This window comes from Schistocerca cancellata, chromosome 2 (assembly GCF_023864275.1).
Source record: "Schistocerca cancellata isolate TAMUIC-IGC-003103 chromosome 2, iqSchCanc2.1, whole genome shotgun sequence".
Taxonomy (NCBI): Eukaryota; Metazoa; Arthropoda; class Insecta; order Orthoptera; family Acrididae; genus Schistocerca; species Schistocerca cancellata.
The window spans coordinates 859,895,276-859,912,474 of record NC_064627.1 but is presented as its reverse complement, the minus strand read 5'-3'; the positions used below and the strand labels follow the sequence as shown (position 1 = coordinate 859,912,474).

The following is a 17,199-nucleotide window of genomic DNA, read 5'->3' as shown; positions in this document are numbered from 1 at the left end:
TCCGCTCCCGGGATTGGAATGACTCCTTACCCTCTCCCTTAAAACCCATATCCTTTTGTCTTTCCTTCTCCTTCCCTCTTTCCTGACGAGGCAACCGTTGGTTGCGAAAGCTAGAATTTTGTGTGTATGTTTGTGTTTGTTTGTGTGTCTATCGACCTGCCAGTGCTTTTGTTTGGTAAGTCTCATCATCTTTCTTTTTAAATATATTTTTCCCACGTGGAATGTTTCCCTCTCTCTCTCTCTCTCTCTCTCTCTCTCTCTATATATATATATATATATATATATATATATATATATATATATATATATATATATATATATATATTCTCCTTCATTATTTACAACAGTCTGCCAACCGTGGGGTAACATTTACACTAAAGAGCCAAAGAAACTAATGTACCTGCCTGCATGTAGGGCCCCTGCTAGCACGCAGAAGTGCCACAACACAACGTGGCATGGAATCAGACTAATGTCTGAAGTAGTGGGAGGGAATTGACACGATGAATCCTGCAGGGCTGTCCATAAATTTGAGAGAGTACAAGGCAGTGGAGATATCTTCTAAACGGCATGTTACAAGGCATCCCAGATGTACTCAGTAATGTTCATGTCTGGGGAGTTTGGTGGCCAGTAGAAGTGTTTAACTCAGAAGTGTGTTCCTGGAACCACTCTATACCAATTCTGGACATGTGGGGTGTCACATTTTCTTGCTATAATTGCCAAAGTCTGTGGGAATGCACACTGGAGATGTGAATGGATGCAGGTGATCAGACAGAATGCTTACGTACGTGTTACATGTCAGAGTCATACATAGACGTATAAGGGGTCCCTTATAACTCCAATTGTGCATTCCCCACAACATTACAGTGCCTCCTCCAGCTTTAACAGTCCCCTGCTGACATGCAAAGTCCATGGATTCATGAGGTTGTCTGTGTACCTGTCCATCCGCTTGATACAATTTGAAACGAGACTTGTCCGATGAGGCAACATGTTTCCAGTCATCAACAGTCCAATGTCTGTGTTGATAGGCCCAGGCTATGTGTACAGCTTTGTGTCATGCAGTCATCAAGGGTTCATGAGTGGGCCTTTGGCTCCCAAAGCCCGTATTGATGTTATGTTGAACCATTCTCTTCAGTCGCCATTGGTCACATTCTTGCAGGATCTTTTTACAGCTGCAGCGATATCGGAGATTTGATGTTTTACCTGGTTCCTGATATTCACGGTACACTCATGAAATAGTCATACAGGAAATTCACCACTTCATCACTACCTCAAAGATTCTGTTTTCCATCACTCGTGCAACGACAATAACGTGACGTTCAAACTCACTTAGAACTTGATAACTTAACATTGTAGCAACAGTAACCATTCTAACAACAGCGCCAGACACTTCTCATATATAGGCATTGCCGACTGCAGTGCCATATTCTGCCTGTTCACGTATCTCTGTACTTGAATACGCATACCTATACCAGTTTCTTTGGCACTTCAGTGTAGATTCCTTGACTGTGGAAATCAATTGGGTTTTTAAGTGAAGAACTCTTCAAGCCATGTTCAGAATGCATTTTCATCTGGAAAGGAAGTTCCTTGAATGTTGTTCACTGGAGAGTGGAATAGCTGAAAATCTAGGACGCAAAATCAGGTGAATAAGGGGGATGCGAATGACTTCACAACCTGGCGTTCCTGTACACAGTTTTTTGTCAGTGTAGCACAATGCAGACGGGCTTTATTGTAGAGCAGCATCACTTCACACAGTCTCTCTAGTCGTCCTTCTTGGATTGCACCTGCAAGACGTCTCAGTTGTTGGTAGTAAAATGCCAGCAGTGATGGTTATAGTTTGGGTAAGCAACTCATAGTACACCACATCATCACTGTTTCCCCTAGATGCATAAACATTATCTTATGTGGATGCGCACCCGTCTTTGTACGGGAAGTTGCTGCTTTGTTTGCGCTCAACCACTCTTTTCTTTTCATTATGTTAGCATAGACACACCATTTCTCATCAGGAATGTTACAGGATAGGAATGGTTAGTGTTGCTCACAAGCCAGTTGATGTCAAGAAAGCAGAGATACATAGTCCTGGTTCAGTATTAATAGTGTTCTGCTAAATTTATTCAAAAGAAAACTATCTCTCATAAGAAAAGTTCATGTTACAGTGAGACAAATTTTACACGCATGCGCCGCCCCCCCCCCCCCCCCCCCCCCACACACACACACACACACACACACACACACACACACACACACACACACACACACACATTCTGAAGCTATGTTTCCATATTTAATTTGCAAATATACACCAAAATAAAACCTTTCTTAATTATCCATTTTTGTAACTTCTATTTCATCATAATATCTTAAAATTTTCTCTTCTAGACCTGGGTACTCAGGCTAGACGTAAATTGGCAAATCTGAAGCCATGTATAGCATATTTTCTGTTGTGCTTTTTGTGTGTGTGTGTGTGTGTGTGTGTGTGTGTGTGTGTGTGTGTGTGTGTGTGTAAACTTACACTTATAAGTGGAATCTTTCATTTATTAAGTGCTCTATAAACATTAAATGTTATTTCAGGTTCCTCCTGCTGTTAGGGAGTGGGATCTTGGTAAGATCGGGCAAATGTCTCCTGAAAGAGATAGCAGATCGGAAGAAAGAACCAAAGACAGAGAACGAAAATCTCGCAAAGATAAGCCACATAGGAGCAGGAGCACATCTCCTTCTGATGTATCTGGTACATTGACCTTTTTAATTATTTAGTGGATCGGACTATGCATTTCAGTTTGTGATGTGGGTGACTGTGAAGAAACTAACTTGAATTTTCTTGATTTCCAGCTAGGAAAAGTAAGAAAAAAGAGGATGATGCACCAGCAAAACTTTTGGACGATTTGTTCAGGAAGACAAAAACAGCACCATGTATATATTGGCTGCCTCTTACTGCAGAACAGGTTGGTAATATCTTTTGTTAAATGTGTCCTTATCATCTTGTAGGGCTGGAGGAAAATAGTTTTTAAATGTCAACCGAGGTTTCAGTTAGTTAAGAAAAGCAAGAAACAGCCTGTACTTCCACAATTCTTCATATAGAGTAAAACAAAAATTACCACTCATAGTGATTTCTCGCATGTGCATAGTCACAGTGATGTGTAGGTGACAATAAGCTTGTAATTGTTGTTTGGTTTTTTTTCGAAAATCCACATTGTCGTACTAACCTACCACAGTGTCACATACACTATCTGATCAGAAGTATCCGGACATCCCTATGTAATGTGGAATTGACCATAAGTTGTCTTGAGGCAGGCCCACCAGTATAAAAATTGGCAGGCAGTATTGTGTTGTCAGTAGAGTAGTAGTAACGGCTAAAGGGGTCAGCCAGGAGAGTTCAATGATGTTGACCTTTGAGTAGTCATTGTGAGTCACCTGAGTAACAAATCTGTCAGTAACTTTTAAACCCTTCTAAAAATTGCCTAAGTTTACTGTCAGTGATGTGATTGTGAAGTAGAACATGAAGGAACAACCACAGTTAAATAAATGCCCATTGGCCGAGCAGCTCCTCATAAGCCACACATTTTTGTAGTCAGCATTAAGCGAGACTTGATGCGATGTAAATAGTAATGTCAGTGAACAGTGGATCGCTAGAAAAAAAGTTATTTGGAGTGATGAATCGCACTATACCGTGTGACAATCTGGTTGAATGGTTTGGGTTTGCCAAATACCTGCCATTGTGTAATGTCAGCACCGAAGTATGGACGAGGTGGAGTTACAGTATGGGGTTATTTTTCATGGTTAATGTGTGGTTCCCTGTTATGCTTAAGAAAATCCTAAATGCAGAAGGAAATGAAAACATTTGACAGCATTGTGTACTATGTATGGTAGTGAAACTGTTCAGAAACAGTGGCTGATAGCATCAGCATGACAGTGCACCCTGCAGTCTTGAAATGGACTGGCCTGCCCAGAGTACCAACCACTTCGCTCCAGACCCAAGTGTCCAGCATCACTGCCTTCTCTGGTGTGCGCTCTTGAGGAAGAATGGGCTTCCATTCCTCCACAGATATTCCGGAACTTTGCTAAAAGTGTCCCCAGCAGAGTTCCAGGTGTTAGAAGTGAAGGAGGGACATAACCCACATTAATGTCCACTAATAGGTGTGTGGTTGTTTAGGATCAGTTAATGTATAAACATGACATACCAGAAATACACTTTGTGGCATTTTAATCAGGTGGTACATTATGTATCAACATCTTTAATGTCTATTTATTACATTTAGTTCGTACATTTGTTCCAATTTAGGCTGTTAAAAATAAAATAAGACTTTGTGTTGAATTATCCTCATTTTCTACTAATGTAATTTATGTTGATTGATCTGTGAATTGAATTGTATGGGAAAATAGTTCTTGTATACAGAGTACTTTTTTTGTCCTGGTTGTGCTTGTATCATGGATATAATGTGTAGTGTGTCCATCCTTAATGCCCGTCTTTTCCCCAGAAAATATATCAGGATTTATTGTGTCATTTGTTTAATCATTTCATCACATCACATAAATTGAACTAAAACTACTTGTACACTAACTATTTCATAGTAGTATTACTGTAAAACCAAAAAACACCTAAAAATAAATATTTGTCATCAGAGAACATTTCTAATACCAGGAGAAAAATTCATGGAATCTGTGGAACAGTCAGAATTGTCCTTCTGACGTCTCTCTTTAGTTTAATGTTTTCAGTTTTCCCTTCACTCTGTTTGACAGAAAACTATTGTTTCACATTATTTCTAGGTTGCTTGTGCTGTTCTTCCTGTCAGTTATTGGCATTATTTGAAATAGATGGATATTTTTCATGTGACCTTTTTTTGTGCAAGTAAATGGTAATTTTAGAAAAATTGAACAGATGAGGCACAACTTCGCAGTTCCTTCTCCTTTTAATGTCTGGTGCAAACTGGGGGTGTTATAAGTTTAACGTGTGTGTCTGTCTTTGGCATCGTAGCTCTCAAATGAAAGCTCCGATTTCAATACAATTTTTTTATTTGATAACTGGATAATGGTTCTTAGCTGCTTTCCATGAAAGTCTCTTCAGTCATTTAAATTTCATCAACTAAATTAAATAAAAATGTTTTCCACCAGTGCACTCTTTTGATATACACTACTTAATACATAGGAGCTACATCAAGATACGTAGTACCAGATAGCAGAGGTCAAAAAGATCTAAATAAACATCCACGAGAACATATATTTTATCTTTTACAGTTACAAACAATGGTTTTTGTCTTTTGAAGTTGCCAGTTTCATCGCCTACAAAGCTGAAAAAGGGTATTGCTACTCAACTGTAAAAGATAAACATATGGCAGTCTTTTTTTTTGTAGTTCTTTTTTGAGGTCTACACTTCAATGCTAATCAAGTGCTTTTTGTTCCAATAGTTTAGGTAGCCTTTTGCAAGAGGGGCAAAGGCAACCCACTTCCTTTCAACTTGATTTAGAATTACTGCCACTGTTTATTGCTGATAAGTGACAGTTGGTAAAATACTATTATAGTGAAATGTATTTTCATTACTAATAGTAGCTAAAACCTGCCCATGTGATATTGCATTGCCAAAATCTTGTATCTTTAATAATATTAATCAAAATATATATCTTGTCAGTATACGCAAATTTCGGGGAGGCAAGATCTCATATCGTAATTTTATGTTTTCGTCTGAGAAAGTATTTGTGTGACTGCGGGAATAGTGTGTCGATCGTACCATGTCTAAAGTTTAGAAATCGTGAAATAAAACGTAAATTAAAAATTTAAAAAAGCACAATAAAACCATCAAAAAGTAAAAAAAATTAAAAAATGTAATATCCCTTTAAGTTTAATGTAAATAGTAATATTCTGAGCTAAGCGTCATTGCATCGGGGGAACAGCTAAGTAAATAAAATAACCAGAATACGTCAAAACCCGGGTTCGATTCCCGGCGGGGTCAGGGATTTTCTCTGCCTCATGATGACTGGGCATTGTGTGATGTCCTTAGGTTAGTTCTAAGTTCTAGGGGACTGATGACCATAGATGTTAAGTCCCATAGTGCTCATAGCCATTTTAACCATTTTTGAATACATCAAAAAATGATAAAGTATGAAATTTAAATACAAATAAGCTACTTAAGCAATATAGGTAAATACCAAAACAACAAATCAAATCATTTGAGTCTAAATATTAATTAATGTACTCCAAAAATGTTTCAATATACTTAAAACCTTCAACGATGGCTGCCCTGATGCAACTGTCCATTTGGGTCACTGCACTTGGTCACACCTTGTCCGCTGCATAATATGCACCACACGCCTCGCAGTTTACTGAAGAATTTCTTTTATTTTGAACCCTCGACACAAACAGAAGGGTGTTGGTCTTTGCAGCCTCCATTGAGAGAGTGTGAGACAATTTACAAAAATGGAAAATTGATTTGGTCCTACCCCTAATGTTACAAGGAGTTTTCAAGAAAAATAATTTTTTTCTTCAACATGTGGGAAAAACAGAACCAGTGGCGTATTTGGATTGGAAAAAATATAGGAAAGAGTTTATAGATTCATTTGATACCTGTTTTATCCTGAAAACATAAAAGTATTCAGAGATAAAAAATAAAATACAGCGGTGAAAACATAAAAGTATTCAGAGATAAAAAATAAAATACAGCGAGTTGTGTGAAACTGTTCCGCCTGTGTAATGAACAATTTCGTCACTGATGAATTTGCGTTCTGTTGGATCTACTAAAAACTTCCAGCAAGAAAGTTGTTAAGAAAACTATATAATTAATTCTGGTAACATATGAGACATCACTATTGCATCGTGTTATGACAGTGCACGATTACTTGTATGCCGCTGCCAGGACTTAAGTTCCGACAGCTTGTCCGAATATGACTGAGAATACTCCCTACCTCCAAAATTCTTTTTCATTTGCAGTTGTGAAAGACCCTTTGGCACTGCACCCATCACCCAGATCACCGATATATGGTACACAAAAGTAACTGTAGATATCGTCAGCCCACTATTTCCATTTAAGTCTAGCAAAATATATTTATTCATATGGTTTTGTGAAACCCAGGTTTTATTGAATTATACTACAAAACTATTGTCCTCAGTATGCAGTAAGTGGATTTTACACAAAAACCTCACTCTTTCTGCAGCAGTGTCTCTGCATTGCATTAAAATTTTTTGTCCATCATTACACTTTCTGAGCTGAAAATGAAGTGAGTGGAAAAGATTAAGAACATAATTATTTAACGGAGATTGCCTTGTATTTTTCTGTCCACTGGGTGCTCTCCTCTGTCGTCATAGCCAAGTACATTTTCTGCACACTAAATTTTTGTTAAAATTGTCAAATTCTGTAAATTTCCATTTTTGTTTGTATCCCTTTCTCGGAGGATCAAAGTATGTGATCGCGTAATACGGAATATAGTCGATTAAGAATTAACATTAGGTTTTGCTATCAATTTATGAATTTGCACAAAATTTACATTATGGTTTCTTCACTGTTGGCCAGATCAGAAAAAAAAACTTCACTACTTCAAATACTACAATCTTAGTTTATTTTCCGATGTCTTCTTGCCCTTTATGCACTAGAGCTGTTGATAAGATACTGATACATCAGTATCTTTTTCCAAAAAATATTGATATATACCGGCGATAATTTATTTATCGATATATCAATATCGAAATGGCAATATTGAGTGCCTATATTTTTATGTTATTTTATAATTATTTTTTTTTCAATTTTCAAAAAATATTTGAAGTAGTTCTTCTGAAATTGTAGTAGAACATAATTTGACTTTCACTGTGTGAAGGAGTCTTACTACTTTTTGAGCTTCCATCACATACAGTCTTTCTCTATGACTGTGTGAAGCAAGTGTAGATGGCACAAAGTAGTAGTCTGATTGCACTGGGGGGGGGGGGGGGGGCTGAATGATAGAACAAAATGTCTGATTAGAAGAAATAGCACAACAGTTCTGTTAAAAAATAATTTTTAACCCAACTAGTGTGCTATGATTCTTCAAAAACAGTTGTTGAAACTGATGAACAGAAATCCAAATGTCAAGATTAGTCTTAGCAATGGGCATAGACGTGAGGAGGAATGTAAGCAGCACTCGGTGCTACCAACAGAAACCGCAATGTTTAACTTCATCACATAATTTTGACATTACGGCTAGCTAGGTAGCTGGCATTTGTAGAAATGAAAAAACGGGGTAATGTTCCAGACAAATGCAGTATGTGACGAAAGTGAATGATGGATCCATCGACACCTTTTATTGTGCAACTCACCTGCAGTTACCATTGTTAGCAAAGTGGTTATCGCCAGCCATGAACGTGCATCATTTTCCTTTCAGTTCCTGCTGCTAGCTTGTTGACGTCTTGCTGCTAGCTTTTTGATGTACAGAATATTAAATAGTAAGTCACTACCTAAATATACAGCTCTAAAATTGGCAGCTGAAAACTTTTTTTGGCTGCTAAGTCAATATTTTTTTTGTCAATAATTTTTTTCAATATATCAAGGGCCGATAATGATATTTATTTGAATATCGATACATAGGATTTGCAATATTTTCAAAAATATTGCGCGCACCGACCAGCTGGTAGCCTTCCTCCTCCATTACCCTCACTACAAAACTAAAGTCAGTCAGTGCACTTTTCTACAGAAGACTGAAACCACTCGTGAACAAATCAGATCAAACGGGAACACTGGAAATGCAGCTGGCACTGACCTTTATAATTGATGCATGTGAATGTGGCAACAAATCTGTGCAGTGGAGAAATTACAACACTTCGTGCCTAACGAAGTCACGCAGCAGGCATGACCTTGCGGTACCTATTTTTGTGACAGCCATTTTAAGTAATCTTGATCAGAGTTAAAATGGATGCTGCTAATTTGAATTTCCATCATTTATTTTACTCGGGAGCTGTAGTAGTCCAGACTATCCATGACATCCTCCTCCATCTAAAAAGTGCTGGGAAGGAGGTGTCTTTCTGCTGGCTGGCAGGGTATATGGATATTATGGAATATGAAAGGGTGGATGCAGCAGCCGACGACGCATGTTGTGATCCTCAGATACTTGCTCCCCCCTGCATGCTATCACATCGCTGTTGAGGTACAGAATCATGTGCCAATGGGAAGAAGCGTGGATGGAACTGATGACAATAAACTGCATCTAGTAAAGTCCACGACTGGGCCATGTTGTATCTTCTTCCAGCCACGCAGGTGGGGTGAAGTCCTTCTGAAGCAGGACACAGACCTATGATGCATAGCTTCCATCCATACCATGTACACCTACATCAAGAATTTCAAGGGAATGATTTCCAGAATCGTGTGCAGTTCTGTCAGTGGGCACAACAGCAAATCCTCGCCAACCCAAACTTTTTTCCAATGTTTTATTTGCCGATGAATGTTCCTTCTCAAACAAAGGACCGGTAAATACAAGGAGGCGAGGGCTCTCTCCTGTGTGTGCCCCCCCCCCCCCCCTCCTATTTTAAGGTGGTCAGCCAGTCACATCTCCATCTAGGTATTTTAGCTCTTATTCTGCATTACGTGTGTTTTCATTACAGTTTTAACACATTTCAGGGATTTTACATAAGCTTAATGGATGTCAGATAGTGTGCTTGTCAGGGTGACCAGGTTTAGTCTTCAGTGATGAAATTTTTAGCCTAATAGAAGCTGTTCCTGTTTTTCACACAGTGCTTTGTACAGGTTGTCCCATTTATCTTGACCACCATAAATAACTGTTTGTCCACATGCAAATTACAAAATGTTTCAAGCAAATGTTCTTTAGCCGTCAGGGGGACATCAATCAGCATGATTGCCTTCATTGTAGTTTGTTTGTTTGTTTTTTTTTTTTTGCAAAGATATGAACAGCGGTATGACTCTTTTAAATGGGACCCTGTATTTTTTATTCGGTAATTCATTTCCTCTCCTAAAGACCTATTCAAAAATGTATCACAGTGTACTATTCACTGAAACAGAACGTTATTAATTACATAATGCAACATTGACATTGATGCTCCCAGAGCTTAGTGCAGGTACTCAGGGTAATGGAACACATCGACGATGTTGACAGAGGACAAATCTAAATAAAAGTAGAATGCACACCCGTCATTCCGTCAACCATTGTCAGTTGAAGAGTTGTGCGAGTAGAATGTACACCAATGAAGAGAAGGTAAAAATGCTACCCATTTCTGGGGAATGTAAGTTAGCAAAACAGTAATTGCAGTACTGTTTTGTTATGTACGAAATATTGTTGTGTAGAGTAGGCATACAGTAAAGGCTGTCCTTCGTACAAACTGCATTGACGTAATGTTTCTTTTGTTGTTGTTGTTGTTGTTGAAGGTAGATGAAATGCTATGTAGGCAGCGGAACTGTACAGAGAGTGATATCTTGACAAGAACACACCTTCCCAACAGATGTTTTCTCGTCCTGTTGCAACGCTTCAGGAAACTGGAAGTTTCAACCCACGACAAGGCAATCATCGCCATGCTTGCACAGACAAAGCTGCCGAAGCTACTGTTCTCACTTGCATTGCTGTGAATCCACATGTGAGCACACGACGCACACGACAGCTTGAACACGGGATTGGCAATCCTAAAACCAGGGTACATCATATTCTTACACATCACCAGTTCCATCCATACCGTGTACACCTACATCAAGAATTGCAAGGAAATGATTTCCAGAATTGTGTGCAGTTCTGTCAGTGGGCACAACAGCAAATCCTCACCAACCCGAACTTCTTTTCAATGTTTTATTTACCCATGAATGTTTCTTCTCAAACAAAAGACAGGTAAATACAAGGAACATGCATGCAAAGCTGTTGAAGCATGCATGACTGTGGAAAGATAAATGTCATGTGTAGGGAAATTGGAGAAGAGAGAATATGAAGAGTTCAGATGGAAGTCCAATACTAAGCAAAGAAGGTAAGGCTGAAAGCTGGAGAATGTATGGAAGGTATGTACAAAAGAAATAAATTTGAAGACAATATATAAAGAAGAGAGGAAGTAGAGGGAGATGTGATATGGAAAGAATAATGTGACAAAGCACTGAAAAACCAACATTGAATGGGAATAGTTGAGAAGGGAGAGAGTCTGAGCTTATTCTTGGCGTTATTAAATCTGTGTATAGGGAAGCTGCGGAGGAAACCATGGAGAAATTTGGTGAGGTAATTAAGTAAGAAATGAAAACTTTGAGGTTTGCTAATGACATTGTAATTATCTGAGATGGCAAAGCACTTACAGAGCAGCTGAATGGATTGGTTTGTCTCTTGAAAAGATCTTGCAAGCTGAAGTTAATAAAAAAAAATAATAATGGAATGTAGTCAAGTTAAAGGAAATGAGACACTTAAAAGTAGTAGATAAGTTTTGTCAATTGAGCAGCAAAATAACTGACTATGGCCAAAGTAGAGAAATTTAAAATGCCGAATGACAATAGCAAGAACAATATTTCTGTAAAAAAGGAAATTGGTAACATTCAAACATAAAGAAATGAAACGTGGATGATAATCAATGGCGACAAGAAGTGAATAAAAGTTTTTGAAATGTACTACAGAAAGATATTGCAGATTCAGGGTTGGTTGCACATGCATTATCTCCGATGGCTATTGAGAGCACTAGTTTTGGCCTTTTTGACTGGAGATGGTGCCTCTGGTAAGTAGTAGTGCTGACAGCTGCTTTGTTGTCAGACATTATTCTTTAACAAAAAGTTAAGATGTTCCTGCTTGGATTTCAGTTGGTCATACCCAAGTTCTTGGCTCTGTTAATAATGTTCTAGGCAGCTAGCTGTGCTAGGTGATGAAATAACTGATCCTTCAGTGCCTGTACCTTTTTGGATGCAGGGGAAAAAAAAAAGACTTGGATTTTTACACTAATTTGAATAATTGAATTTAATGTGCTTGAAGCATTATAGAGGGGAACACATTTATTTTTTCATAAAGTGTGTGCTATTAAAATGTAAACATTCAGAGAGAGAGGGATAGAAAAAGTGAGTCAGTTTTTTTAAAGGGAAGATTTAAATTCATATTTGACGTCTAAAGTGTTTTTACTTTAAAAAAGAAAATTACCAGCATGGTGTTAGAGAGCTGCATAGTAACATAAACATAAATATTGGTTTCTGTATACGTTTGGAAAATATTATGCAAAAAAAAAACTGTGCACAGAGTTTTGTCACTAAACATTCTAAATCATAGAAATGAAAATCTTCGACTGTACGCTTCCATGCAAATGTTGTGCTACACAGTGGTGTACAATAAATTCCTTATTTCACCAAATTTGTTGCTAACTGAATTTGGATTTCTTATGCTAGTCATTTCCTGAAGGATATTCCTCAACACTAGATATTTAAAAATTGAATCCAACCTACTGAAAACTGGTAACTCAAACTCTCTTAAATTATTTTATACAATATCTTCAGAATAGCATGTGTTGACCGAAACCTCATTAGAGTTCATTTCTCATACAGTGAAAAACTTTTCCTCCATTTGAAAGAAGAGGGCACTACAGTCTCACAATTTAGTACCGCATTTACCCTAGTATACGATGGACCTGAGTATAAGACGACGCCCTTTTTTAAGAGGCTCCTAGAGAAAAATTTATTGCAGTCATGTTTTGACTAATCAAAATTATGAACTGTTTTATTGACAAAGTACACACATCAAAAAAAGTTTTGCATCACCGAGAGTTCCAGAACCTGTACAGAACATTTGAAGAGACATCAACATAAACATCATTTCCGTCCTTTTTATTGCTCATGAAAACCATACATTGCATGTTGTACCATCATACAGCGAGACCTTCTGAGGTGGTGGCCCAGATTGCTATAATACCCAGTAGCACGTCCTCTTGCATTGATGCATGCCTGTATTCGTCGTGGCATACTATCCATAAGTTCATCAAGGCACTGTTGGTCCAGATTGTCCCTTTCCTCAAAGGCAATTTGGCGTAGATCCCTCAGAGTGGTTGGTGGGTCACACCATCCATAAACAGCCCTTTTCAATCTATCCCAGGCACGATGATCGAAGCAGAAGAAATGAATTAAAATTTGTGCTGCGGCCGGGACTCGAACCCGGGTCTTCTTGCTTGCTAGGCAGAAATGCTAACCATTACACCACTGCAGTACAATGGTCAACATTGTTGCATGAACTACCCGAGTTGAGTGCCCTTCCCTCTTCTGCTTCGATCATTATCGTAGATAATGAAGAGGCTTAAGTGTCTCAAGGAAACATTTAATTATAAGATCTATAATATCGCCTATGGTACAGGACTTTCCCATTACATCCAACGCTGGGGTGCTATTCCAGTGTCTGAGAGCCCTGGCAGTAGTGACAATGTAAGGAAAAATGAGCAGAAAATAGGTTGCACTATCGGTCGGAGGATGGCATTCACGTATCATACAGCCGTTACAGCTGATGATGACCACCAGCAGCAAATGTCGGCCCCATATAATCTACCCCAAAACAGCAGGGAACCTCCACCTTGCTGTACTTGCTGGAAATTGTGTCTAAGGCATTCAGCCTGACCGGGTTGCCTCCAAACACATCTCTGACGATTGTCTGGTTGAAGGCAGATGCGACACTCATCGGTGAAGAGAACTGTCAATCCTGAGCAGTCCATTTGGCATGTTGTTGAGCCCATCTGTACTGCGCTGCATTGTCGTGGTTGCAAAGATGGACCTCGCCATTTACATCAGGAGTGAAGTTTCGCATCATGCAGCCTATTGTGCATAGTTTGAGTCGTAACACGATGTCCTGTGGCTTCACGAAAAGCCTTATTCAACATGGTGGCATTGCTGTCAGAGTTCCTCCAAGCCATAATACGTAGGTAGCGGTCATCCACTGCAGTAGTAGCCCTTGGGTGGCCTGAGCGAGGCATGTCATCAACAGTTTCTGTCTCTTTGTATCTCCTCCGTGTCCGAGCACCATCACTTCGAGATCCTTCGACACTTCCCTTGTTGAGAGCCCTTCCTGATACAAAGTAGAAATGTGGACGCAATCGAACCGTCTAGGCATGGTTGAACTACAGACAACATGAGCTGTGTACCTCCTTCCTGGTAGAATGACTGGAACTGATTGGCTCGGACCCCCTCCGTCTAATATGTGCTGCTCCTGCATGGTTGTTTACATCTTTGGGTGGGTATAATGACATCTCTGAACAGTCAAAGGGACTGTGTCTTTGATAAGACATCCACAGTCAATGTCTTATCAACAGGAGTTCTGGGAACCGGGGTGCTGCAAAACTTTTTTTGATGTGCGTATCTGCCTAAAGCGTTAGCATTATACCTATTCTAAACTCAGATCAGTTATTGATTGCCTTCATTTTTGTAATGCAAGGGGAAATAAAATAAACAAAGACATAATTTACATTAATTTTTATCTTCATAACCTATTTTGCTTACTAATCCTGTCGTCCGAAGTACCACTACTGCTGTGAAATTTATATATCATTGTTCTCGCAAGTATTTGGCTGTTCCTTCTGATTATTTTGTGATTTCTGAGGTTGTGGTTACAGTGGGGCCAGAGAACAGCTGTTTTTTTGCCAAATATATGTCACATTTCACTTTTATCCTGATGTGAAAATGATACAATGTTTCTTGCTTACAAACATGTTGCCTGCCCACCGCTCGCCCATCGTCTGTGCAGAACCAACAGCTTACACTCCCCCTTTCATTCCCATCATACCTCAGTCAGCGTTGACAACAATGCTGCAGGAAAGACGTTAAGTACGCCACTGACCCCTATGTAAACTTTTACTATCTCTTGCAGAAAAGCATACTGTTGTTGTGTATTTGTCTAATTTTAAATTAAGGCAAACTGCAGTTTAAACATGGCAAATGTTCATAAAAAGCCAAAGTACGCACTGTGGATTCCCTTTGGTTAAAAAGCATCCTAAATGTTTGTATATGATATCCACACATGTATGAGAACTTTCATTGCAAGCCTGTTCAAATACAATGACAGTTTATAAGATCATAGGATTTGATGCTATTTCCTCTAGTGTTTCACAAAATTTTTAAATTTTAAGCAGAGCAGTAGATTGTTATGGTGGGTAGTTCGTAGTTTCTTGTGTATCCCTTGCACTAGCGCCATGCGAATAAAATGTCACGTGGTTGTTCGAGCGAGGTCAATACTGTACCAATTGCTTCAGCATATTGGGAAGTCAAGATGCTGATTAGATTAGATTAGATTAATACTAGTTCCATGGATCATGAATACGATATTTCGTAATGATGTGGAACGAGTCAAATTTTCCAATACATGACATAATTAAGTTAATTTAACAACATACTTAAGTTAATATAACAACTTTTTTTTATGTATATCTAAATATTCCTCTATGGAGTAGAAGGAGTTGTCATTCAGAAACTCTTTTAATTTCTTCTTAAATACTTGTTGGTTATCTGTCAGACTTTTGATACTATTTGGTAAGTGACCAAAGACTTTAGTGCCAGTATAATTCACCGCTTTCTGTGCCAAAGTTAGATTTAATCTTAAATAGTGAAGATCATCCTTTCTCCTAGTATTGTAGTTATGCACACTGCTATTACTTTTGAATTGGGTTTGGTTGTTAATAACAAATTTCATAAGAGAGTATATATACTGAGAAGCTACTGTGAATATCCCTAGATCCTTAAATAAATGTCTGCAGGATGATCTTGGGTGGACTCCAGCTATTATTCTGATTACACGCTTTTGTGCAATAAATACTTTATTCCTCAGTGATGAATTACCCCAAAATATGATGCCATATGAAAGCAACGAGTGAAAATAGGCGTAGTAAGCTAATTTACTAAGATGTTTATCACCAAAATTTGCAATGACCCTTATTGCATAAGTAGCTGAACTCAAACGTTTCAGCAGATCATCAATGTGTTTCTTCCAATTTAATCTCTCATCAATGGCCACACCTAAAAATTTGGAATATTCTACCTTAGCTATATGCTTCTGATTAAGGTCTATATGTATTAATGGCGTCATACCATTCACTGTACGGAACTGTATGTACTGTGTCTTATCAAAATTGAGTGAGAGTCCGTTTACAAGGAACCACTTAGTAATTTTCTGAAAGACAGTATTGACAATTTTATCAGTTAATTCTTGTTTGTCAGGTGTGATTACTATACTTGTATCATCAGCAAAGAGAACTAACTTTGCCTCTTCATGAATATAGAATGGCAAGTCATTAATATATATTAAGAACAACAAAGGACCCAAGACTGACCCTTGTGGAACCCCATTCTTGATAGTTCCCCAGTTTGAGGAATGTGATGATCTTTGCATATTATGAGAACTACTTATTTCAACTTTCTGCTCTCTTCCAGTTAGGTACGAATTAAACCATTTGTGCACTGTCCCACCCATACCACAATACTTGAGCTTCTCTAGCAGAATTTCATGATTTACACAATCAAAAGCCTTTGAGAGATCACAAAACATCCCAATGGGTGGTGTTCGGTTATTCAGATCATTCAAAATTTGATTGGTGAAAGCATATATGGCATTTTCTGTTGAAAAACCTTTCTGGAAACCAGACTGACATTTTGTTAGTACTTCATTGTTACAGATACGTGAAGCTACTCTTGAATACATTACTTTCTCAAAAATTTTGGATAAAGCTGTTAGAAGGGAGATTGGACGGTAATTGTTGACATCAGATCTATCCCCCTTTTGATGCAAAGGTATAACAATAGCATATTTCAGTCTATCAGGGAAAATGCCCTGTTCCAGAGAGCTATTACACAGGTGGCTGAGAATCTTACTTATCTGTTGAGAACAAGCTTTTAGTATTTTGCTGGAAATGCCATCAATTCCATGTGAGTTTTTGCTTTTAGGCAAGTTTATTATTTTCCTAATTTCAGAGCGAGAAGTGGGTGAGATTTCAATTGTATCAAATTGCATAGGTATGGCCTCTTCCATTAACAGCCTAGCATCTTCTAATGAACACCTGGATCCTACTATATCCACAACATTTAGAAAATGATTATTAAAAATATTTTCAACTTCTGACTTTTTGTTTGTAAAGTTTTCATTCAATTTGATGGTAATACTGTCTTCCTGTGCTCTTGGTTGACCTGTTTCTCTTTTAATAATATTCCAAATTTTTTTAATTTTATTATCAGAGTTGCTGATTTCAGACATGATACACACACTTCTGGATTTTTTAATAACTTTTCTTAATATAACACAGTAGTTTTTATAATTTTTGATAGTTTCTGGG

The 17,199-nt window shown here is 38.2% G+C and overlaps 1 protein-coding gene and 1 non-coding gene across 6 annotated transcripts in view; one reads left to right on the top strand and one right to left on the bottom strand.

Annotated features, from left to right (window-relative positions):
* The window catches only part of LOC126162798 (apoptotic chromatin condensation inducer in the nucleus), a 128,576-nt gene that overhangs the window by 107,558 nt on the left and 3,819 nt on the right, over positions 1-17,199 (top strand). For all 5 annotated transcript variants that reach the window (XR_007535115.1, XM_049919524.1, XM_049919523.1 and 2 more), the window contains exons 11-12: positions 2,569-2,725; positions 2,827-2,939. Coding sequence is in view for 4 of the 5 variants with exons in the window: in XM_049919524.1 (XP_049775481.1) it covers positions 2,569-2,725; positions 2,827-2,939 (270 nt within the window). In the remaining variant the exon portion in view is untranslated. The remainder of the gene's footprint in view (positions 1-2,568; positions 2,726-2,826; positions 2,940-17,199) is intronic.
* On the bottom strand, positions 13,031-13,103 carry Trnaa-agc (transfer RNA alanine (anticodon AGC)). The gene has a single exon. It is a non-coding gene; the product is annotated as a tRNA-Ala (tRNA).